The sequence below is a fragment of the Hordeum vulgare genome, chromosome 2H (assembly GCF_904849725.1).
Source record: "Hordeum vulgare subsp. vulgare chromosome 2H, MorexV3_pseudomolecules_assembly, whole genome shotgun sequence".
NCBI lineage: Eukaryota > Viridiplantae > Streptophyta > Magnoliopsida > Poales > Poaceae > Hordeum > Hordeum vulgare.
In genome coordinates this window covers 84,967,495-84,991,050 of record NC_058519.1, presented here as the reverse complement: position 1 = coordinate 84,991,050, position 23,556 = coordinate 84,967,495, and the positions used below count along the sequence as shown (strand labels likewise).

General features: G+C 45.9%; 2 protein-coding genes across 2 annotated transcripts; one reads left to right on the top strand and one right to left on the bottom strand.

Moving 5' to 3' along the window:
* Positions 1-12,652: 12,652 nt before the first annotated feature.
* LOC123429669 (purple acid phosphatase 4-like) lies at positions 12,653-16,036 on the top strand. The gene is made up of 7 exons (XM_045113680.1): positions 12,653-12,969; positions 14,153-14,309; positions 14,465-14,572; positions 14,713-14,840; positions 15,196-15,324; positions 15,424-15,491; positions 15,616-16,036. Exons 1-7 carry the CDS (start codon positions 12,790-12,792, stop codon positions 15,818-15,820), a joined length of 975 nt encoding a protein of 324 aa, XP_044969615.1. The 5' UTR covers positions 12,653-12,789; the 3' UTR covers positions 15,821-16,036.
* A 2,867-nt stretch (positions 16,037-18,903) lies between these two features.
* On the bottom strand, positions 18,904-20,554 carry LOC123429668. The gene is made up of 5 exons (XM_045113679.1): positions 20,446-20,554; positions 20,265-20,369; positions 20,017-20,179; positions 19,462-19,941; positions 18,904-19,382 (listed from the first exon to the last, which is right to left on the bottom strand). The coding sequence occupies exons 1-5, from the start codon at positions 20,514-20,516 to the stop codon at positions 19,035-19,037; spliced, it is 1,167 nt and encodes a 388-aa protein (XP_044969614.1). The 5' UTR covers positions 20,517-20,554; the 3' UTR covers positions 18,904-19,034.
* Positions 20,555-23,556: the final 3,002 nt, after the last annotated feature.

Below are 23,556 nucleotides of genomic sequence, written 5' to 3'. Positions count from 1 at the left end.
ATAATCACAACATATGCCATAGGTAGGCTAACGTTGGTGAGAACCGAAAGGACAAAGGTGGGCGCTGGGAACGAGGTTGGTACACGCATGGGACGCACGATGTAACCAGGTTCAGGGCTCTCCGTAGAGATAACACCCCTAATCCTGCTTGTGTGTTTGATGTATGGGAACAGAGTACAATGTTGCTCCTGGAGCTGTGTTGGGAGGAGGAAGAGAGGAGCAGCCGGCTCGTCTCTACCTCGCTCTCTGTTGGTTAGTGAGTGTGTAGCGTTGAATGATTGGTAAGTGATCGGTCCCCTTGCATGGGGGGGGGGCGACCGGGGGGTTTTATAGACGAACCCGCCGGCCTACAATATGTATAAAGGGTACAAGCGTAGGACCCGGTTGGCTGCTTCGCCGGCTAGCCAGGGGCCCACAAGGGTCTTGTCTTGTCGATGAGGGGCCCACCGGCTGCATGGTCTCGTTTACTTGTGGGACCCGCCGGCTGGCCAATCGGGCTCCTGCGTAAGGTTGACGCTGAGCACGCGTTGTACGTCAAGCGTCACCCCGCGAGATTCTTCATGGGCACGTAGTACGACCGCCTCCACTGTTCCCCATGCCGAGTGCAGTAATGGAGTGGGAGTGTGACGGTCTGACACCAGGCTAGGTGATGGATCAGAGCCGGGGTAGGTCAGCGGCGTGGCCACCGACGCTCGTACCTGCCGGGCGCCCCGATCCAGTACCTTTGTTGACGCGTAGCTACCTTTAATCGTGAGGTCCTTTCCTGATCTACGATCTGATGTGACTGGTGATCCTCGGCCGACTAGCCTGCTTGGTTAGCCGGCTCGCGGGTGGCCGTCTCCTCCCCAGTCCGGCTGGCGGGACCAGGCCAGCTCTGAAGGGGATGCCGCCTGCGCTCTAGCCGGCAGGGGATGGCTGGCCGGCCAGAAAGGTGGCCGCCTCGTCTTCCAGCCGGCAGGCGATGCCCGGCCGGTCGGAAGACTTGGGCCTTGGGAATCTCCCTATCGTCATGTCCATTGGGCCGGAAATGAAGGAGCAGGCTTGATGAGCCTACCCCGGGGTTATCCCCCCGACAGTCAGGCCCTATTGGATATCGTGCATACTATGATGTCTCTTATCAAATTACCACTATCATTTTTGTGTTAGGCATTAGAGACAACCACATTCACTTTAAATAGGGCACCACGTAACTCCGTTTAGATGACACCGTATGAACTATGGTTTGGAGAAACGAAGTTGTCGTTTTTTAAAATTTTGGGGTTGCGACGCTTATGTGAAAAAGTTCCAGACTGATAAGCTCGAACCCGAAGCGAATAAATGCATCTTCATAGGATACCCAAAACAGTTGAGTATATCTCCTATCTCAGATCCGGAAGCAAAGTGTTTCTTTCTAGAAACGGGTCCTTTCTCGAGAAAAGGTTTCTCTCGAAAGAATTGAGTGGGAGGATGGTGGAAACTTGAGAGGTTATTGAACCGTCGCTTCAACTAGTGTGTAGCAAGGCGCAAGAAGTTGTTCCTGTGGCGCCTACACCAATTGAAGTGGAAGTTGATGATAGTGATCATGAAGCTTCAGATCAAGTTACTACAAACCTAGTAGGTCGACAATGTCACGTACTGCTCCAGAGTGGTACGATAACCCTGTCTTGGAGGTCATGTTGTTGGACAACAATGAACCTATGAACTATGGAGAAGCGATGGTAGGCCCGGATTCCGACAAATGGCTGGAGGCCATGAAATCCGAGAGAGGATCCATGTATGAAAACAAAGTGTAGGCTTTGGAAGAACTACTTGATAGTCGTAAGACTGTTAAGTATAGATGGATTTTTAAAAGGAAGACAAATGATGATGGTTAAAAGTCACCATTAAGAAAGCTCAATTTGTCGCAAAGATGTTTCCGACAAGTTCAGAGACTTGACTATGATGAGAGTTTCTCACTCGTAGCGATGCTAAAAGTCTGTTGGAATTATGTTGGCAGTTGCCGCATTATTTATGAAATATTGCAGATAGGATGTCAAAACATTGTTTCCTCGACGGTTTCCTTGAGGAAAGGTTGTATGTGATACAAATAGAAGGTTTTGTTGATCCTAAGGATGCTAACAACTATCCAAGCTCCAACGATCCTGTTATGGACTGGAGCAACCATCTCCGAGTTGGAATATACGCTTTGATGAGATGATCAAAGTTTTTGGTTTTATACAAAGTTTATGAGAAACTTGTATTTCCCAAGAAGTGAGTGGGAGCACTATAGAATTTCTGATTAGAACATGTGATTGACATATTGTTGATAAAAAATAATGTAGAATTTATGGAAAGCATAGAGGGTTGTTTGAAAGGAGTTTTTCAAAAGAAAACCTAGATAGAGCTACTAAAACATTGTTCATCAAAATCTACACAGATAAATCAAAACGCTTAATAGAACTTTCAATGAAATGCATGCCTTGACAAGTTTCTGAAGGAGTTCAAAATAGATCAGAAAATAAGGAGTTCTTATCTATGTTGTAAGGTGTGAATTTGAGTAAGACTCAAAGCCCGACCATGGCAGAAAAAAGAGAAAGGACGAAAGTCATCCCCTATGCATTAGCCGTAGGCTCTATAGTATGATATGTTGTGTACGACACCTAATGTGTGCCTTGCCATGAATCTTTCAAGGGGTACAAAAGTGATCCAGGAGTGGATTGTTGGACAGCGGTCAAAAGTTATCCTTAGTAACTAGTAGACTAACGAATTTTTCTCGATTATGGAGGTGATAAAAGAGTTCATCGTAAAGGGTTACGTCGATGCAAGCTTTGACAGTAATTCGGATGACTTTGAGAAGTAAACCGGATTCGTATAGTGGAGGAGTCATTTGGAATGGTTCCAAATGGCGCGTGGTAGCAGCATCTATAGGATGAAATATAGATTTGTAAAACACACACGGATCTGAAAGGTTCAAACCTTGACTAAAAACCTCTCTCACAAGCAAGACATGATCGAACCCCACAACTATATTGGTGTTAGATTCATTACAATCACATAGTGATGTGAACTAGATTATTGACTCTAGTGCAAGTGGGAGACTGTTGGAAATATGCCCTAAAGGAAATATTAAATTGGTTATTATTATATTTCCTTGTTCATGATAATCGTTTATTATCCATGCTAGAATTGTATTGATTGGAAACTCAAATACTTGTGTGGATACATAGACAACACGCTGTCCTTAGTGAGCCTCTAGTTGACTAGCTCATTGATCAAAGATGGTCAAGGTTTCCAGGCCATAGACAAGTGTTGTCACTTGATAACGGGATCACAACATTAGGAGAATGATGTGATGGACAAGACCCAAACTATGAACATAGCATATGATCGTGTCAGTTTATTGCTACTATTTTCTACATGTCAATGTATCTGTTCCTATGACCATGAGATCATGCAACTCCCGGACATCGAAGGAATACCTTGTGTGTATCAAACGTCGCAACGCAACTGGGTGACTATAAAGGTGCTCTACAGGTATCTTCGAAAGTGTCTGTTGGGTTGGCATGGATCAAGACTGGGATTTGTCACTCCGTGTGACGGAGAGGTATCTCGGGGCACACTCGGTAATACAACATCACAATAAGCCTTGCAAGCAATGTGAGTAAGGAGTTAGTCATGGGATCTTATATTATGGAACAAGTAACGATATTGAACTAGGTATGGAGATACCGACGATTGAATCTCGGGAAAGTAACATACCGATGGACAAAGGGAATTGCATGCGAGATTGATTGAATCCTTAACTTCGTGGTTCGACCGACAAAGATCTTCGTAGAATATGTAGGAACCAATATGGGCATCCAGGTCATGCTATTGGTTTTTGATCGTAGAGGTGTCTCGGTCATGTGTGCATAGTTCTTGAACCCACAGGGTCTGCACACTTAACGTTCGGTGACGCTAGAGTAGTATTGGGATATGTATGTTGGTGACAGAATTTTGTTCGGATTCCCGGATGATATCCCGGACGTCACGAGGAGCTCCGGAATGGTCCCGAGGTAAAGGTTTATATATGTGAAGTCCTATTTTGGCTACCGGAAAAGTTTTGTGTTTTATCGGTATTGTACCAGGAAGCTTTTGGAAGGTTCCAGAGGGTTTCGGAAGAGTCCGGAAGGGTCCATCAAGCCCCTAGGATGTGCATGGGATGTAAGGGGGCGTCCAAGCCTTGTTGGGCCAGCCCCCAAGGGCCCATGCGGTTGGGAGGAAAAAGTCCCTAAAGGGGAAGGCACCTCCTAGGTGCCTTGGGGAGGGAGGAAACCTCCCTAGGCCCACGCCCCCTCCTTGGAGGAGGGGCTAGAGATGCGACCCAACCCTCCTCCTATCCTCCTATGTATAGTGTTGGAGAGGGATGGGCTGAACACATCAATCCACATGCCCCGGTGGCAGCCCTACCTCGCCCATAACTTTGTTTTCTCCTCAGATCGTTTCCGACAGCGCTTGGCGAAGCCCTGCTGGCACTGCTCCACCATCATCTCCACCATGTCGTCGTGCTGGTTGAGATCCCATCTACTTCTTCTTCCTCTCTTGATGTATCAAGAAGGAGGAGATGTCATCAAGCCGTACGTGTGCTGAACGCGGAGGTGTCGTCCGTTCGGCGCTAGATCGGGAAGGATCATGATGAGACTACGGGACGGATCGTGATGAGATCGCGGGACGGGCTATGATTTGGATCGAAAATATGTTCCACTACATCAACCGCGTTATATATGCTTCCGCTTGGCGATCTACAAGGGTATGTAGATTCACTCTCCCATCTCGTAGATGATCATCACCATGGATAGGTCTTGCGTGTGCGTAGGAATTTTTTGTTTCCCATGCAACGTTCCCCAACAATGTGTACACGCATGAGAAATATGAAGCGACGTCAATAGCCAAGCTGCAACGTTTCAGCACTGCAAGTTATGTGCCGTCGGTCGGGGTTCACGCGTGGTCATTATGTGCGTGTTCCGCCCGTGCATGCAAGTGTGGCATAGTGGTAGTACTGCCAACAACTCGCGCATCACATTGGCCATTAAAAACACATGGAGAGATGAGCTCATGCAACGGCTAGCGATGGTTTGGCATCTAGAATAGCCATGCAGCAACATGCAGCATGGAGAGATGATCTCGATGCCATGCATGCAGCAGCTGGCGATGGTCGGGCATCTACGCTGCGAGGGTGGGCGGCACAGGGCTGCGTGCGCATGTGTTTACACGCATGGGAAACCGAAAGCGGCATCAATAGCCAGGCTGCGACGTTCCAGTGCTGGAAGTTTTGTGAAGTCGGTCGGGGTACACACCTGCTCGTTCTGTGCATGTGCCGCCCGTGCATGCAAGTGTGGCATCGTGGTAGTAGTGCCAACAGCTCGCGTAGCACACTGGCCATTAAAAACGCGTGGAGAGATGAGCTCATGCAACAACTAGTGATGGTTGGGCATCTAGAATAGCCCATCAACGACATGCTGCATGGAGAGATGAGCTCGATGACATGCATGCAACGGCTAGTGATGGTCAGGCATCTACACTACGAGGGCGGGAGGCGCAGGGCTGCGTGCGCATGCATGTATGGCTTTCAGGCCTGCTCAAATCGGATCCGCGTGGTGTCCATCGGTCGAACAGATGGGCCACTTTAATTAAGCCCATCAATACATGGCCGTCCTGCTCAATCTTATCCAACGTAAAAAATGACCAGCACGTGGATCAGCTAATCAGAATGCTGCCCGCGGATCGCTCACATAGCCCTAGTGCGTGATCCAGACCGGCCATTCACAGCGGTCCAATGGCCCGGAGGGATGCGGGGTTTTGATGGGGTTTTGAGGGGTTTTCAAGGGTTAGGGTTGAGCATAACTAATTAAAATAATAATAAAAAAAGAAACCTGTGCTAATCTTCGTTATATGTGACTAAGTTCCAAGGAAAAATAAGAAACTTGGACTACGGATATTTTCCTGAAAAAACCTTCACAAAAGATGGCTATCAAGAACGAGGTTGTAGGGGTTTAAAGGGTTAGGGTTGAGCATAATTAATTAAAAAATCAAAAAATATAAAACTTTTTCCAACCATATTTCTATGTGACTAAGTTGCTAGGAAAAATAAGAAACTTGGACTTCGGATATTTTCCTTCAAAAACCTTCACAAAAGATGGCTATCAAGAACGAGGTTGTAGGGTTTTGAAGGGTTAGGGTTGAGCATAACTAATTCAAAAAAATAAAAAATATATAAAACTTGTGCCAATCATCGTTCTATGTGACTAAGTTGCTAGGAAAAGTAAGAAACTTGGACTGCACATATTTCGTGAGAAAACCTTCACAAAAGATGGCTATCAAGAATGAGGTTGTAGGATTTTTAAGAGAAGTGAGCTAGGGTTTAGTGTTAAACATGTCATACTTTATCGAAACGATCCCATATCAAGAAGGACTCTTATATACACACACAGTATATGTCAAGTTTCCTTTTTTGTCTTATTTAGAGAAGATAAAAAAATTGCTTACAAATGGGTCTATTTTCCCTAGCTTTGGAGGGGTTTGGAGCTCATGTGGAGCACATTTTTCATGTCCATAGTTTCACATAATAAAATTGCTCCAATTAATGAACTAACATGAATAATAGTCCAGAAATCATTGTAACACCAATAGCACATACCAAATAACTTCAAATTTGAATTTCGGCTCAAACTTGAATAGTATTACAAAAATATATATCATACCAAAGTAATACACAAGTATTAAAAATATTTCAACAAATTTATTTCACTGGTGTTCCTCGAACAACAGCTTTATTTCTTCACTTGAATTGTAGCAATACACAAATTATCATTTCTGCTTCCTCCTACCACTCAATTTCTTCTTCTTCTTATCAATGCTTGTTTTTTATTGTACAACACCCAGTTCACTCAAGCTCTTGATTTTCTTCACTGGACTGTCTGGAATAACAGCTTTATTTCGCACCACAACAATTGTAGTATCATCGGACCCAATATCATTAGGGGTTGGAAACACAACTTCCAATATAGGCTCAGTTGGCACCACATTAGATGGAATATCTTCATTTGGCAACTCAACTTCCAACGTAGGCTCAACTTGCACAACATCAGCTGGAATATCTTTAGAGGTCCCATATCTTCAGTTGGCACCAGAACATCAAAATCTTGCTCATCTTGCATCAACACATCCAAGTCTTGCTCATTTTGCACCACACTATCCCAGTCTTGCTCATTTTGCACCACACCATCCAAGTCTGGTTGAATGTGTATTGTTTCACCAAAACTTCTCTTTTTTCTACCACCATTACCTCCTGCCTTTTTCTTTGGCCAGCAATCTTCAGCAATAAGGGGCTCACCTGCACGTTTCCTCCTAAAAAGATAAAGCATGTCAACTGGTTAGTAATTGAAAAATGCAACAAAATAGCAAACATGGCAAACATATGCCCACATACTTTAGCATTTTAGGAGTGTAACAACATTTTGGAGATCCTTTTCGGTGCCCAAGTTCCTCGCAGAACTTGCATCTATTTTTCTTACCTTTTTGGCTTTCCATCCTTCTTTCCCTTGCCCTTTTTACTACTCCCACCTTTCTCAAACCATGCATTGAATCTACTCTCTTTAGGCCTGCGAGCCTTTCTTTTTGTTATGGGAGGACACATGGAAAATTCAATTTCCACTTTAGGCCACTGAGACTGATCTGTAAGTGCTAGAATTGGAGTTGCATATGCAGCCTTGAATCTTGCTATTGAGTAATATTCGTGCAAATATGGGTGCATGTTTATCTTTGGTCGGGAGGCCAAGAAAAGTATGGCATGATCACATGGTTTACGAGTGTGTTGCCACTCCAAACAAGTGCAATCATGCATTTCAGTGTTAACAACAAGCCTTCTACCAGTTTTGGTATCTCTAACTTCAATACGTGAAATAGAAGATTTTTCAACACATAAATGCGTAAGATTTCTGCTCCTGTTGACCACCTGTTGTACCACCGCAGGAAGCTTATCCCCTTGTAGACAATTCCCAATCCTTCTTCTGAATTCCCACAAGCGCATGATCATGATCCTGATTTGGTCAACCATGTCATGCACATGCAAAAATATTATCTGCTTCACCTTGTTGTTAAAACTTTCTGCCAAGTTGTTGTTGATATGATCACACTTGATGGCAGTGTTAAATCTTGACCTATACTATAATAGAGAATGGTAGGTGTTCACCCATGGACCAAACTCAGGGCATGCTGTCATTATCTTACCAAGATGATATGAAGGGTGATGCTCTACGCCGGCGCGCCGGCCGAAAGATTCGGCCGACCGATCGCGGGCTGCCCGATCTGCCAGCTATAGGCGGGCCGCGTCTTTAGATCTCCATGCAACATTTTTTCCTCGATGCAACAAATTTCGGTGCTATGCAACAATTTTCGTCAACGGTTGCAACAAAAAAATAATTGTAGCAAAAAAAAAATCTACGTGATCGTAGCAAAAAAATGAAGAAGATGATGCGTGGTAGCAAAAGTCAAACGCCGGTTGTGGCAAATATCTACCTGATGTGTATGTAACTTTTTTAGTGAACGGCTGCAGCAAAAAAGATGCCGGTTGTAGCAAAAAAAACACGGTTGTAGCAAAAGTCAAAACGCCGGTTGTAGCAAAAATCCAACGAACTCGAGTTGCAACTAAACGTATATGCAACTTTTTTACTGGACAAATGTAGTAAATAAAAAATGCTTGTAGCAAAAATGAACGCTGGTTGCAACAAATTTAGGCGAGAAGAAAAGCTGCATGGAAAAAGTTTGTATCAAAATAACACATGGTTGCAGCAAATTTGATGAAAAAATGTTGCATGCACCTGCGAGCGAGGCGCGCGGCCCGCGCACGACCGACCTAGTGATTCGGCCGACGCTCCGGGTGAAAGCGTTTACCTGATATGAATGTGTCTGTTTAGTGTAAGATCTTGCTGCTAGCCACATGCGACCAAATTCTTCACCTATGAATTTTTTGATCAAATTGATCCACATATGGCCGAAGCACTCCCTTTGCTCACAGTGGGGGAAACCATTCTTCACTGCGTTTTCTAGCCCTTAGCATGCATCTGTGTGGACTGCCAAAGGCGACACTGGCCCTATGCATCTTTTCAACTGCATCATGAACCATGTACACGAGACCTCTATCTCTGACTAAAACAAGCCAATAGCAACAGGGAACATCAAGTTGTGTCCATCCAAAGCATTGCATACTCCCAATTGACCATTGCACTTGCCAGTCAAAAATGATGAGTCTATGCTCAAATATGTAGGACACTCTGCCTTGAAGCCATCAATGCAAAGTTCTAAAGCCATAAAAAACTTAGAGAAAAGGACTCTTCCATCCTCTGTTACCTCGATATCTATCTCCACAACACTGCCAGGTGACCTCTTCTCCACCTATGCTTTGAAATTATAAAGCATCCTAAGAGTATTTGCACAGTCACCATATAATTGTTTCATTGCCCTTTGTTTTGCCTTCCACACCGTGTTATACTTCACCTTAATGGGGTATTGCTTTTCCAAGTCTACTTTAAGTTTCTTTGTAGTAGTGTTTGTTTCTTGGCTAAAATAGGAGTGATCTTTTCTGCAATCCAAAGTTGTGATGTCATGGTTGATACTCTGTATGAACTTGTAATACAAGTATGTTAGTGTGGGATTTGATTCACCCTAGTGGTACTTCCATCAGGTTGGCGTCTAGCAGATATGTACCACTTGCAAGGCTTCCCACTTCCATCAAAACCTCTACATCTTGCATAAAACTTCTTTCTATGAGTCCACTTAGTCTTGGCATCAAACTCATGTTTGACTGCATAAGTCTTGAAACACATCCTAAACTCATCCATGTTTGGGAACAACTTTCCCACTGCAATAACAGGGTTTTCCTTGTCATACGCATTTACCAACTAATCATCATATGCATCATCTACATCATCTACAACATCTCCCATCAGCTGTCCATCCACATCTTCAGTTCTTTCTATGGTAGCATCAGTATCAGTAGGCATACTAGATTCACCATTCTTCTCCTCCTTATCTTCATCAGGTACTAGAATGCCAAAAAATTTGGCCATCTCAGTGTCATCCATTGGTGCAATGACTAAATCAGTTGGGTCATTTAATTCTATCGAATTCCAATCAACAGAAACAACCCTTGCAACACCATCAAAGCCCTCTTCTGCATCAACCGCCTGAGGTAATACTGTCACTTCACCTGTACACATGGTCTGTTTGGTTGTCTAGCCATCTTGTTGATCGAATTCATCAACCATCTCTTCACCATCCTCAATTCTCACATACTCTCCTTTCCAATTATCAACCGTAACAATGCTACCTCTTGCTCTGGACCCCAAAAACTGCTCTCCCCAATTTTTTCCACCACATTCTTCACGACCTTCTCTTCCATGCTGTGTAGGTCTTGTGGATTAATCTCTGCAAAATTAATCTCCCACTTCACAATTGTATCCCTCTCTATGTCCCGCATGCTACCATCACCTAGATTTGCCTTAGAAGGAAGAAATTCCATAGTGAATTCAAACGTCCGAGCACCACCACCCCTGTTTGTCGATGGCGGGGCAGTGTGAGGTGAGCTAGCAGAAGCAAATGAGGCACAAATCGCATAGGTTGGAAAGGATGATGTTGTCTCTGGCGGCTCCATCGCGGTTAGCCCCCTCCCCCCATCCAAATCTGGATCAAATCGACCAAAAATAGAGGGAAACAGAGGCGATGCGGTGGGATCTAACTCGACACAGAGGAGAATATGACAGGGTTCAGGATTCACTCACCACAGTCGCCGCCGTCGCTGAGAATGAAAGCTCTCCCGCTGCTGTCACCCAGAACAAAAGCTCCGCCGCCGCCACCGGCTCACCGTCGGGTACGAAGAGGAGGGAGAAACACAGGTTCAGACAGGGGTACCCGTTCGAACAGGCACGGGGACATGTTTCACCTGATGCACTAACAAGTGGGGCCCGTAACTAGATGCACTACCAAGTAGGGCCCGTGCTTACGTGGATAAGTTGTGGGTCCAGCCCCTAACAGCTAATGAGGGCATCAGTTCAGATTAAGGGTCATGTCGTGTCTGTGCTATTTCCTTGCTCAAAAGTGTCGCACCAAGGCAATTCAGAGGAAAGACGTCTCACTCCTTCCAATTCACCTTAAAGGTGTCGCACAGGAGCTATTGACCCGACCGAAGAGGGAGAGCCCATGAACGACACCTCCCGTATCACGGCTCCATGCGGCATGCTACCGACCTCTTCATGGCTCTGCCGAGTTGACCGACCAACAGTCGAGTCTCCCGACCACCCGATACAAGCAACTTCGTGCGCTGATGTATCTGCCAAGGAGAGGGACCGGCGAGGCCTCCGGCAGCTCACAGGCCGGCTGCAACCGCGACCCCCAGGCCCGCATCATCCCATGGCGAGGCGCTCCTGCAAAACGGATCTTGGTGGTTTCTTCGGGCGTGCCATCCAAAACAAAGATACATTCAACCAAAAATACTTCAAAAAAACTAAAGTCCACACGCATGCATTGCCGTCCGTTTATGGTTGCACGAATCTTGGCAATTTTTAGCATACTTTTTGTGCCACATAGGAAGGGGCTGGTGTGTGGGCGTTTATCAGTTCACCCACACGCATGTTTGGCGCACGCAGAGCTCGCGAGTGCCAACCCGACGTGTGGTGGAACTGACGTCGCACCCACACTCCCGCAGGCCTGTTAGTTGCCATGTTTTCCTAGTGTTACATGGCAACTGAGTGGAACTGCCGTACCCGCATGTCTGTCAGTTGCCATGTCTTCGAGTGTTACATGGCAACTGAGTGGAACTGCCGTGCGCGAATGTCTGTCAGTTGCCATGTCTTCACAGTGTTACATGGCAACTGAGTCGAACTGTTGTCGCGCGTCCACACGCGTGTCAGTTGCCATGTATTTTCCAGTGTTACATGGCAACTTGGTGGAACCGTCGCGCGTCCACATGCCTGCACGCCTATCGGTTGCCATGTCTTTCTAGTGTTACATGGCAATGCAGTTGTTCAGACATGACGACTGAAGTTGAGCAACCATGACAATTATAGTTGTTCAGTCATGACAAATGCAGTTAAACAAACAGTTGCCACGGTTCAGCAACCATGAAAACTGTCATGCGGGGGCACGCGGGACTGTGAAGTGGCGGGCCGGATGTGCGGGTCGCGAGGCAGGAGACCGAACGTGTGAACATTAGCTGTTTTAGTCACGCATAAGCGTGTGAGCTGTTTCTCTTACACATCGGAGCGTATGTCAATACTCTCTTAACGCCCACATGTGTGGGCAATATAGGACACAAATACTTTTGTGCAAGAATTCAGACTACACACCTAAGATGTTAATTGTACACGCTCACACTAGTCTCACGATTTCCAACTATATAGGTCTCTAGCTAGTTGAGCTCATGATCACCGTGTCACGTGTCCACCATGGGCAGCAAGGTCATCTGCACGAGCCACGAGGGTGCAGTTTGATGCCAGATCCAGATCGGGATCATGAGACTGGTGAGTGTGAGCGTGCAGGGAAACAATGAGGAAAAGAGCTGCGTACTGAAACAGCACACTGGCACACTGCCCTTAAACAAATCGCCAATTCGTCACGCCATTCTCTTCTCCCTCCCAGCGACCCACCCGCAACAGCCATCGCATATATGGTTGGTGGTTTGCGCGTGCCACCCTCCTTTCCTTCCCCCGCCAATCGGCTATAAATAGACGGCGCCCACTGATCATCGTGGAGCACGAGTCAGTCGTCAGTCGCCTACTTCCGGGAACTCTTGCTGCCATGGGTCCAGTTGTGCTCCTCCTCGTCGTCGTTGCCGTTGCCGTCCCGGTCGTGCGGCCGGCGGCGGCCGAGCTGCCGCGGCTGGAGCACTCGCCCAAGGCGGATGGGTCGCTGTCCATCCTTGCCGTCGGCGACTGGGGGAGGCGTGGGGAGTTCAACCAGTCCCGGGTCGCCACCCAGGTACGTACTGATCTACCCACTACATATGGGAGTAGTACGTGACACCAGCTGCATGTACAGTAGTAAACCATTTGCCAGCCAGAAATGTTGTGCTTGATTGGCTAGCAAACATGCATGCGAAATTGATACTACCATGCCAGATGCAAGGATAATGTTGATATAGTATGTCACAAGTGCTAACGGCGACAAAGTTGATCGTTCTTCTATGTCGCGCTATCTTGGATATGATCATGTGCCATTGCTGTGTGGAATCTTATGCTTGGGTGGCAGGGTCAGGGTGGGACACCTTTTGGAAGAGCTTAAAACATAGCGGCATGGTATACAACTGGACATAGACTAAGAGTATTTTCATCTTTTTCTGTGTTTAACATTTTATACATACTACTCCCTCCGTTCCTAAATATAAGACCTTTTAGAGATTGTAATATAAACTACATACGGATGTACATAGACATATTTTAGAGTATAGATTCACTCATTTTGCTCCGTATGTAGTCTTCTAGTAAAATCCCTAAAAGATCTTATATTTTGGAACGGAGGGAGTATATGATACCCGCACGTTGTTGTGGAAATATCTTGCAATATATTTTAATGTGATTCATTATATGTAACATGAACATATACAGAAATAATATTTAAAACTAAAAGTGAAAATACATATAATTTATTGCGTTTCATTATTATACAGTTGTAAAATGCTTTTTAAATGGAAATACCTTAAAATAATGAAAAATTTCATGTATGTTTGCATGTTAAGATTTGTCTTCTTTCATGCATGTTTCATGATGAAGTGTCATGTTTGCATGTTGAGAGACAAATGATAATGGGATGGGGCCTTTTCTGATTTTCTCATGCATGTTCTGCGATGATGTGGCATATTTGCATGTTAAGAGAAATAGGCTAGCTATTTAGATATAGAAGTTATAAGACATGATAATTTGCATGCACGGTGTGGGGTAATCATTCAACCATTAAGCACATGCTTGTTATTAAGAAATAAATGTAAGAAAATCATTGCTTTATCTTAGGAAATTAACCAAAAATGCTTGTGTGTTGGGTAGGCTGGATAGGTGAATATGATCTCAGTCAGAATATCTCACGAACTGAAGTTGTTGCAAAGAATATCTGACAAACTGAAGTTGTTGCACTTGATAGTTACATGTGTGTCTATGCATGCTTGTAGATGGGGCTGGTAGCGGAGAAGATGGACGCCGACTTCATCATCTCCACCGGCGACAACTTCTACAGCGATGGCCTAACTGGCGTCGACGATAAGGCCTTCGAGGACTCCTTCACCGGCATCTACACTGCCAAGAGCCTCCAGAAGCCTTGGTACACAAGTATGATCCTATAACAATCAACCTAGTCAGATGATGCACGCTGCAAGACTGGGCCTCACACCAAACATTACTTTCCTGCGGGATAATTAACTATATCACTTGTTGATGAAATTGCAATGCTGCTAAAACATAACTCAGATCTATGAAAATTGCAGTTCTTGGCAACCATGACTACAGGGGCGATGCACTCGCACAGACCAGCCCTATCCTTGCGAAAGTCGACTGCCGGTGGATCTGCATGAAGTCTTTCATTCTAAACGCAGGTGGGTGGCATGATTATGTCTAGTCTCTACGCTCTAGAATCTACAGATATGCATCCATTTTTACCAATCGAATGTTGAGATCAAAAGTGATTTGTGCCTTACACTTTATTCTACGATTCTCTCTCTTGACAAAACTGAAGAGGTTGCGGATTTCTTCTTCGTCGACACGACGCCCTTCGTCCTCACGTATTGGACCAACCCCAAGGACAGCACGTACGACTGGAGAGGCGTTGCTCCTCGCGAGACGTACATCACGAATCTCCTCAAGGTAAGGTTTTCAATTTCAGTTGCATGACAATTTCAGCAGCAATCGAAATCGTCGTAATTCAGCGAATTTCAGTCATTTCGGTTTGCATTTGGAAAAGATAGCCTAAATATTCACTTGAATTTAACCAGATATTTTAGAAGATTGAAAAATATTTAGAAACTATTTGAATTCCTGTGTACTCTTACTACTTAAATTTCGAAAATATTTTGGTCGAAAGGTAGATATTTCAGTCTGCACTGAAATTAATGCAATCCAAATGAAAATCATATGACTACTAGTAAAGTACTAATCAACCCAGTCATATTTTCATATAATTCCAGAGATCGTGTTCATTTTGTGAGAACGTCTCCTGCAGGACGTGGAGGATTCGCTGAGGCAGTCGAGGGCGCCATGGAAGATCGTCGTCGGGCACCATCCCATCCGGACCGCCGGCAAGCACGGCGACACCGAAGAGCTCGTGCAGCTGCTCCTGCCGATGCTCAAGGTATTAGACATACTCCTACAACACAAGCTCGGCATGCATGCTTGGGCTTAGCCACCGATCGGCTGAACAGACACGCGTAATTATCTTTCCCTTTCGCAGGCCCATGGCGTCGACCTCTACATCAACGGCCATGACCACTGCCTTGAGCAGATCAGCAGCAGCGACAGGTCAGCTCAGGGCTCAGGCTCATATCAACTGGGAATGAAACACGCAAGGGTTTCTCTCGTTTGCTCCCCCATCCCGTCTCTGAACTCTGATCACGCAACCCTGTTTGTTTTGTCCTGCGTGCAGTCCTCTGCAGTACCTGACGAGCGGCGGCGGGTCAAAGGCCTGGGGCGGCGTCTACGCGCCGGGCGCCGACAAGGTGGAGTTCTTCCACGACGGGCAGGGATTCATGTCGCTGCGGCTGACCGCCACGGACGCGCGCGTCGCGTTCTACGACGTCGCCGGCGCCGTCCGGCACACCTGGGGGCATACCAAGGCCGCACACTACTGATCGAATAAGCTGCCGTGCGCGCCAGCCATGCATGGGCGCCATTTCGATATAATCAGCGCAGCGCCCGCGCGAACAATTTAAGCATCTTCACTACGCACTCAAATTCTTATTCTTGTAAGTTCTCCGGGTTAAACTGCAAGTCCTTTTAGACTTTTGAATCATTTGATTAAAATGTAACTGGTGATGAGTGATGGATGATGTTGTCGGTGCATAAAACAGGGGCAGTGATCTGCCCGCTAAACTATACAACATAGAGCAGATTTCCAACCCTGCAAAGTACTCGTTGAACAGATACTATATTTTCTCTAAGCACGTACAGTAGTAACTAGTAAGTTGGGCAGCAAAACAGAGAATTAAACCCAAGAGATGGAACTAGAACTGCATAACTTTGCAGATACACCATTGCTGTTTCATCCCGCGCCATGCTAATCCGTGCACCTCTTTCGTGTGCTCCGCATGGGAATCACGAGTTCCTTGTTCGTCACTCATTGCCGCGTAGGTCTCCGCCGGATTTTTGTCCAAAAGGACCCCCTGTCGAGTGAGATTGTCAAAAAAGACCACCATCGAGTGCAAATGGCCAAAAAGACCCCCACCCCGGGCGGCGGCAGGCGCGCCAGGCGGCACGTGGCACCTGCCGCCACAGCAGGAGGCGGCCGGGGGGCCTGCCGCCACAGCCCCTGGCGGCCGGGGCCTGCCGCCACCGCCCCTGGCGGCCGGCGCGGGATCCCGTTCCCGCCCACTCCTGCCCGTAACGGACAAGGCCGGGTGGGCCCTACCGCCTCGGGAGCAGGCGGCCAGGTGCATTTCTCCGCGCGCCGGCACTGTTGCTGATTGATTGCGCTGATTCCGATGCTCTTTCCCGCTCGAATTTTTCCCGCGCGGCCGGCCTGAACTGTGTGATTTTTTCCCGCTCTCCACCGACGAAATAGTGCGAAATTTACTCCTTTGCTCCGGTTCGGACCGTGCAATCCTTTTGAACAAAAATATTGTGCAAGTTGCACGGATGGCTAAGTGCATGGAAGGCATATACTACGGATATTTTGTTGGGCCGTGGTTATCCCCCATCCCTCGAACCAAACCAAGATATCCACGCTGGTGAAGGCGGGCGGTTTTTTCCGTGGTTTCACGGGGCTGTCATCTTCGGGTCAGCATTGTTCACCGCGGCGATTTTAGAGTGACTCTTTGTGTCCTGGTCGACACTGTTCGTTACGGTGGTTTCGCGGGGCTTTCATCTCTATGTCGACATTGTTTACAATAGCGTTTCTTATATTTATTTATAGAGAAAGTATGTTTTAGCTCTCGATCAAATATTTTGAGAGTGAATGTTTGATTGCTATCGCAGCAGTGACACGCGATAACGACGGACGAGCAGTGCAATAGTTTCCCGCCTAATTTTCCCGCCTAAGTTTCCCGCTGCAGTTTCTCGTTTTCGCGCCCTTTTTTCCCGCGTAGACATCCGACAGAGCCTATAAAAGGAGGCAGGGAGTGAAACTCTCTTCACCATCAGACAGACTTCAAAGCACCTGCACCTCCATAGTCAGTATGAGTTTGCCTTGTTCGGATCAGAGCATTAGGCCTAGGAAAATGCAGAGTGCAAGCTTGCCTCGGGGGGTGGAAGCAGTTCGGTGTTGGTGCGGAGATGTCTGCAAGGTGAAGGAGGTGACGGATTTTTCAGATTGGTTGGGCATGAAGTTTTTCATGTGCGCCAATTATGAATCTGATCCACCCGAATCTATTTCTGCGTACGTCAGGCCTCCGATATGCTCTAGTCATCCAGATTATTGTTATTTGATTTTATTGTTTACTTGAATCTGATCCATCCTTTAGTCTCCTCCTCCTCTCTGCATGTACTATCGTTGGATTGACACGGAAATGCCGGACTGGGCGGTGACCGAGATTCGTGAAAGAGGTCGCCGTGCATGGGCTAGCTTGGACTTGGAAGAGCGTCGTGAGAAGGCTGAAGCAGAGGAGAAAGCAGAGCAGAAGAAAGAGTGGGAAGATTACTGTGTGGAGCAGAGGGCTTTTCTTGATGAGATGAAAAGGAAAAATCAAGAAGAGAAACTTCGGCTGGAGGAGGTTTACAGACAGCGGGAACAGGCCCGTGAAGCTGAGAGGGAGAGAAAGAGAGAAAGGGCTCGTGCCGCCAAGGCAGCAGAAGAAGCTGGTGATGGAAAAGGAAAATATCCACGTTGGACTCAGTAGATTTATTTTATTGTATGTTAAGTTGTCTTAGTTGTATCTTATTTCTGCAAGATGTATCTTAATTTCGGCAAATTGTATCTTAGTTTCCGCAATGGGTATCTTAATTTCAGCTACGTGTATGTTCATTTTATCCCGCCATTTATTTCCCGCCTCGCTTTCCCGCCATTTTATCCCGCGTATAGCTTTGCCGCCAGTTTGTTCCCGCCCTTGCTTTCCCGCCCTTGCTTTCCCGCCCTCGCTTTCCCGCCCTCTCTTTCCTGCCTCGTTTTCCCGCCATTAGTTATTCGTCTCGCTCTGCTGCACCTATAAAACCCCCTCCAGACCAAGGTCGGTAAGGAGTGTGCTGAAAATGTCTCATTATCCTTTCGATCGTAGTTTTCATAGTGGTATGTCCGAGTGTCTTCTGCGCTTAGCTAGCAATTTCAAGATAGATAATAGAATAGTTTCATGGGACGAACTCATCAGTAGTGACACGCTACTGAATGAGGTTGCCCACGCATTAGCTAGGAAGGGGTGGCCTGCAAGGACATATGAGGAGATTCGGAAAGAACTTCTGCGGTTGAATGAAAGATGGAAGAAGAAAGGCCAACACATACGCGGTGGAGGTGGAGTAAAACATCCCTTCTTGTGGATTGACGATAGTGAGGACGAAGACGATATCTTCATGCCGAGTACCAAGAGCGCGTCATCGACGAAGGCCAAGAGCGCATCATCATCGAAGGCCAAGAGTAGCGCTTCGTCAAAGGGAGAGAGCTCTGCATCGTCGAAGGATGACGACGACTTTATGTAGTTTTTTTTATGAACTCTACATCTTAATGTATCTTATTTTATGTATGTTATTTTATGTATGTTATTTTATGAATCTTATTTTATGTATCTTATTTTATGGAAGCAACTTCAAATATATCGCGAACTTTTATTTCATGAAACTACATAGATGTCTTGTACGTACATCTGAAAGTTTGAAACTGACATAGAGAGATGCAATTGTTCGCACACATACATAGACGAATCACCCTATGCGACGACGACCAGCTGGCCTTGCCCGACGACCGGAGGGTGACAATCGATCAGGGGGTCTGTGTTCACGAAGACCACGACCGTACTGTCCCTCGTGTTCCTGTGTCTGCGACTGATGCATAGGTGGTGGAGTCTGAAATCCATATTGAGACGATGATTCTAAATTGTAGGTGAATGGTTGTGACTCAGAATTGATGTAAGATGGACCAATAACGTCCTGCCCGAAAAAATCATTTATCATTCCTGGGAGCGTGCATTGAGTATCATGGGTTTCTGTGAGTATTTCTTTCTGTACGCCACGCTGGGTATGTTCATCTCCCCATGATGGATCATTAATTTCCTGGTCCACGAAAAAATGTTTTTAAAATAAATTGTGTGTAGCAAAAAGATGTGTAATTGCTTATTATAATTGTACATACCTGTCCGCTGTTGTAGCTTTGTGCTCCCTCGCTTGTCTCAGCCCAACGATTCTCCTCGGGCATCCTAATCCCTCGTGTGGGCAGATATGGCTGAGATCCTTGAATGTGTGCGTCATATGCTGTATATGCATCCTGCTCCACGAAATGAGTCTGTTCGGGTGTCGATCCTACATCTGGAGCATTTACCTCTGATGTCTGCCCATGTATTGGTAGAGAAGAGTCATGTCGTGGAAGTGTCGGCATAGTATTACGACCCTCTGCCCACCGCATGGACGACGACGGCGCCCCACTCGGTCTAGCTGACCTCGGTTCCGGAATGTTGTACGCTGCAGTGACAACGTCGTTCTCTGTATCGCATCTTGTAATCCTTGTGCTCACGAATTCGCTAATTTTTTTAAACCACGACCTGCGTTTAGGATCACTTCCCTCGGCTCGCATTCCTTCACTCGCCATCGCTTGTACTTGGGTGCAAATATCAATCTGAAAATAATCGTTCTTCGTTGGTTAAATTGTTTATGAAATGATGGACCTGAATAGCAAGATGTTGATTATTACCGCGGAGTCACGATAGTAAGCTGATGATGTGTCCATCCGTGTCTGCAACTGTTCCATATGCGTTGGATGTGTTGGCATCGTAGGTGGTTCGCTCGTCAGTCTAATACGCGTGCTCATGCGATACCAATTATAGTACGCTTCTGTCGTAGTTGCATCGTACGTTCTGCATAAATAAATTAACATTACTAAATTGACATCACATTCTGTATTTTATAAGCACATAATTAAATTAACATTAGTAAAATTACCGTTGCTGAGGCACTATATTTTGTAGAGCTTCATTATTCCACTGATTTATCCATTCAATGTTTTCTGCATTCCAGTCCACACCAGATCTGCCCATATTGCTCATCCTATAATTATAGATAACAAAAAAAAATCAAGAATAGTTGATGGAATATCTATTTAGCTAGGTCACATCTTACTTACTTATGAGTTTCTTCGTCGATACATCTTGGAACCGGTGGTGGAATATCTTGATATAGACCGAACTGTCTCATGACACGGTCAGGATTATACGGTTCCACAAACCATAGATAGAGTAAATTGGAGCGGGTCATCCAAAAGGCACTATCTCTCACGCATTCCACTAGCATGTGTTGCGAACCAAATACCATATCAATGTGCGCCTCAGTCCACGGGTTCCATGTTATTAGTGAGTCGTTAAGAAGCTCAAACTGATCATGGTATATGGGGTAACAATTTTTTGCAATTTTAGTAGACCATTTTTTTCGACCCAGCATCCACCGAGTGGACATAGTTACAACACCCTCACCATAGTTGTACGGGGTTGCGGGTTCTACTATCTGCGGTCGTCCTACAGGTAAGTATTCCCAGGACCACAACTGTAGAAACTCGTAGGAGACACAAAGTAATGGAGCTTTAGATGTGAATGCCGTTTTTTGAGTGGCATCACACAACCCTTGGTATGTGTGAGAAAGCAAAGCAGAACCAAAGCTATATGGTGGATTTTGGGGTAAAGGTTCGTCAACTATCTTTGCGGCAAAATAGATGAGACCAGGCAAAACTACATCCCCGTGAGAATTAGGAAACATCACACCGAAGAGCCACAACAAATATGCAAACAAGTGTCTCTTCGTTGTCTCAGGATCAGCATGGGTAGATAAAATTTCGAAGTTATACGAAGCCAGCTGTGTGGGACACCTCGAGGCGGACCAGAACGATCTGATATGGGCATTTCGAGCCTCAGACGGGCAGAGACATCTGCTGGCCAATTAGGAGAAACTCGTGGATGTACCACTGGCACACCTCTAATTGGTAAAGCTGTGATCATTGACACATCTTTTAGAGTAGGTGCAAGCTCTCCACATCGAAAGTGAAATGTGTGGGTCTCCGGTCTCCATCTATCAACGAGGGATGTCAAAAGGGATGGGTCGGCAGTAAAACTACCTCGACGAGCTGCGATGTTCGCAAAATGTAGGAGTCCATAAGCCTCAAGGTGTTCAAGGAACCGATTCTCTATTGACCAGGGCGTCTTTACAGTTCGAAGCCGGAAGGTCTGAGGAGGATTTTCATGATTTGGATTTATGAAAAGCTGGCAACGGTGGTGGTTGTCGTGATAACCATTCAAAAGCTGGGGCATTTCAGCCATAACCTGCAATCACGATGAAAAAAATTAAATATTCCGAATATTACATCACGATTAAATTAAAATACATGTTCCGAATATTACATCACGATTAAATTAAAATACATGTTCCGAATATTACATCACGATTAAATTAAAATACATATTCCGAATATTACATCACGATTAAATTAAAATACATATTTCGAATATTACATCACGCAGTGTTGTTGTTACGATACGGACAGTCCCTACGCGGGTGACCAGCACACCTACATACGCGGCATCGCCTTGGTTCTCCCAACTGGCTGTGGTCCATGTCATTGCGATGACGCCTAGACTGACGTCGTCCCTTGCTGGTTCGTATCAATTCGGGATCTGGAACCCATGTGGTGCCTTCTGGCCATAATTGCTTGTAGTTCGTATCAATGCCCCATGCCCAAAACTCACCGTTCCAAGTGTTGTACAAATTGTGCATGTTGAAGTATGGTGATACGTACGACTCGACACTAATTTGTTGATCTGCAGCTGCCCGCAATACGTGACTACAAGGATATCCCAGAAGCTTGGGCTTGTTGCAAGTGCACTCACACGAGGTTGCGCCAAGCGTCACAGCTTGTTTTTTTCTCCCCTGTGGTGACCATTCACAAACTTTGCTCGCACACTAACTTCCCATTTATTCCTAAGTGCATCTACCTGCCTGCACCCATGTCTTTGCGACTTCTTTGCTTTGTCATCAAGATGTCTTTGCATCTTCTCAGACCAAGTCTTGTTCAAATCAACTAGCGCCTTGGCAACGGTGACTCTATCTGCAAAGTATGACACAGTCCGGTTCCAAGTTTCATCAATTAGTGCTGTGATAGGTAGTGCCCTCACCCCTTTAAGAACACCATTGTACACCTCGGACATGTTGCTTGTCATTATACCGTATCTAGCGCCAGTGTCATGAGACTGCGCCCACTTGTACAAATTGGGACAATTCTCATTAATCCACTGGCTCAAATTTATTGCTCTTCGACGACCCCTCCGGTCTTCTCTCGCCTGGAGGGATGCGCGCTCGATCTGACCATTGATACCTGCCCAGATAGCACTCATTTTTGCTGTAGTTTTCTGCATGCACATCCTCTTGAATAGCTTGAACCAATCTTTGTTTTTGAATTTCGAATAAAAATTAGCTGCCAAATGTCTCATGCACCACCTTGTCTCCAGATCGGGCCACCCCCAATCTGGATCTTGTGAAGCCTTAATTATCTCAAGCGCGCTTAATAGTCCGGTGTTGCGATCAGAGATGATGCAAACCCCTTCCCGGTCTTTGATGACACCCATCTTCAGGCAACACAGGAACAATAGCCAACTATGTTTGTTTTCGCTCTCCACTAGTGCATAGGCAATAGGAAGAAGTTGATTGTTTGCATCAGCTGCCATCGCCATTAAGAGTGTGCCCTTGTACTTTCCTGTGAGAAATGTACCATCAATTGATACAACCGGACGACAATGCTTGAATGCTTGTATAGTCTGGGCGAATGCCCAGAATAAGCGATCCAGGATTTGCTCGTCCGGGTTCAATGGATTTGGACGTTCTTTCCGGAAAACTTGAGTCCCCCTATTAGCAACTGAAATCTGATGCAGCATTCTAGGGGCAAAAGAGTACGCCTCCTCATAGGTTCCATACAACCTCTGAAATATCTTTTCCTTTGCATGACGAGCCTTGCTATAGCTGACAGGGAAACCAATCAAATCAGATGCAGTTGCACGCAAAGCCCTAATACTAATATTAAGACTTTGCTGCACAATGGTTTGCATCACCTGTGACACATATTCTGCAGTCACGTTGCGGTGCTCTGAAAGAGTGCCGGTTTGCTCACAACCATGTTGCTCTATTTTTGTGACATGCCATGGCTGACATACCCCAGGCTTCTGGCGAGCAATAACTCTTCCGCGGCAACCCGCTT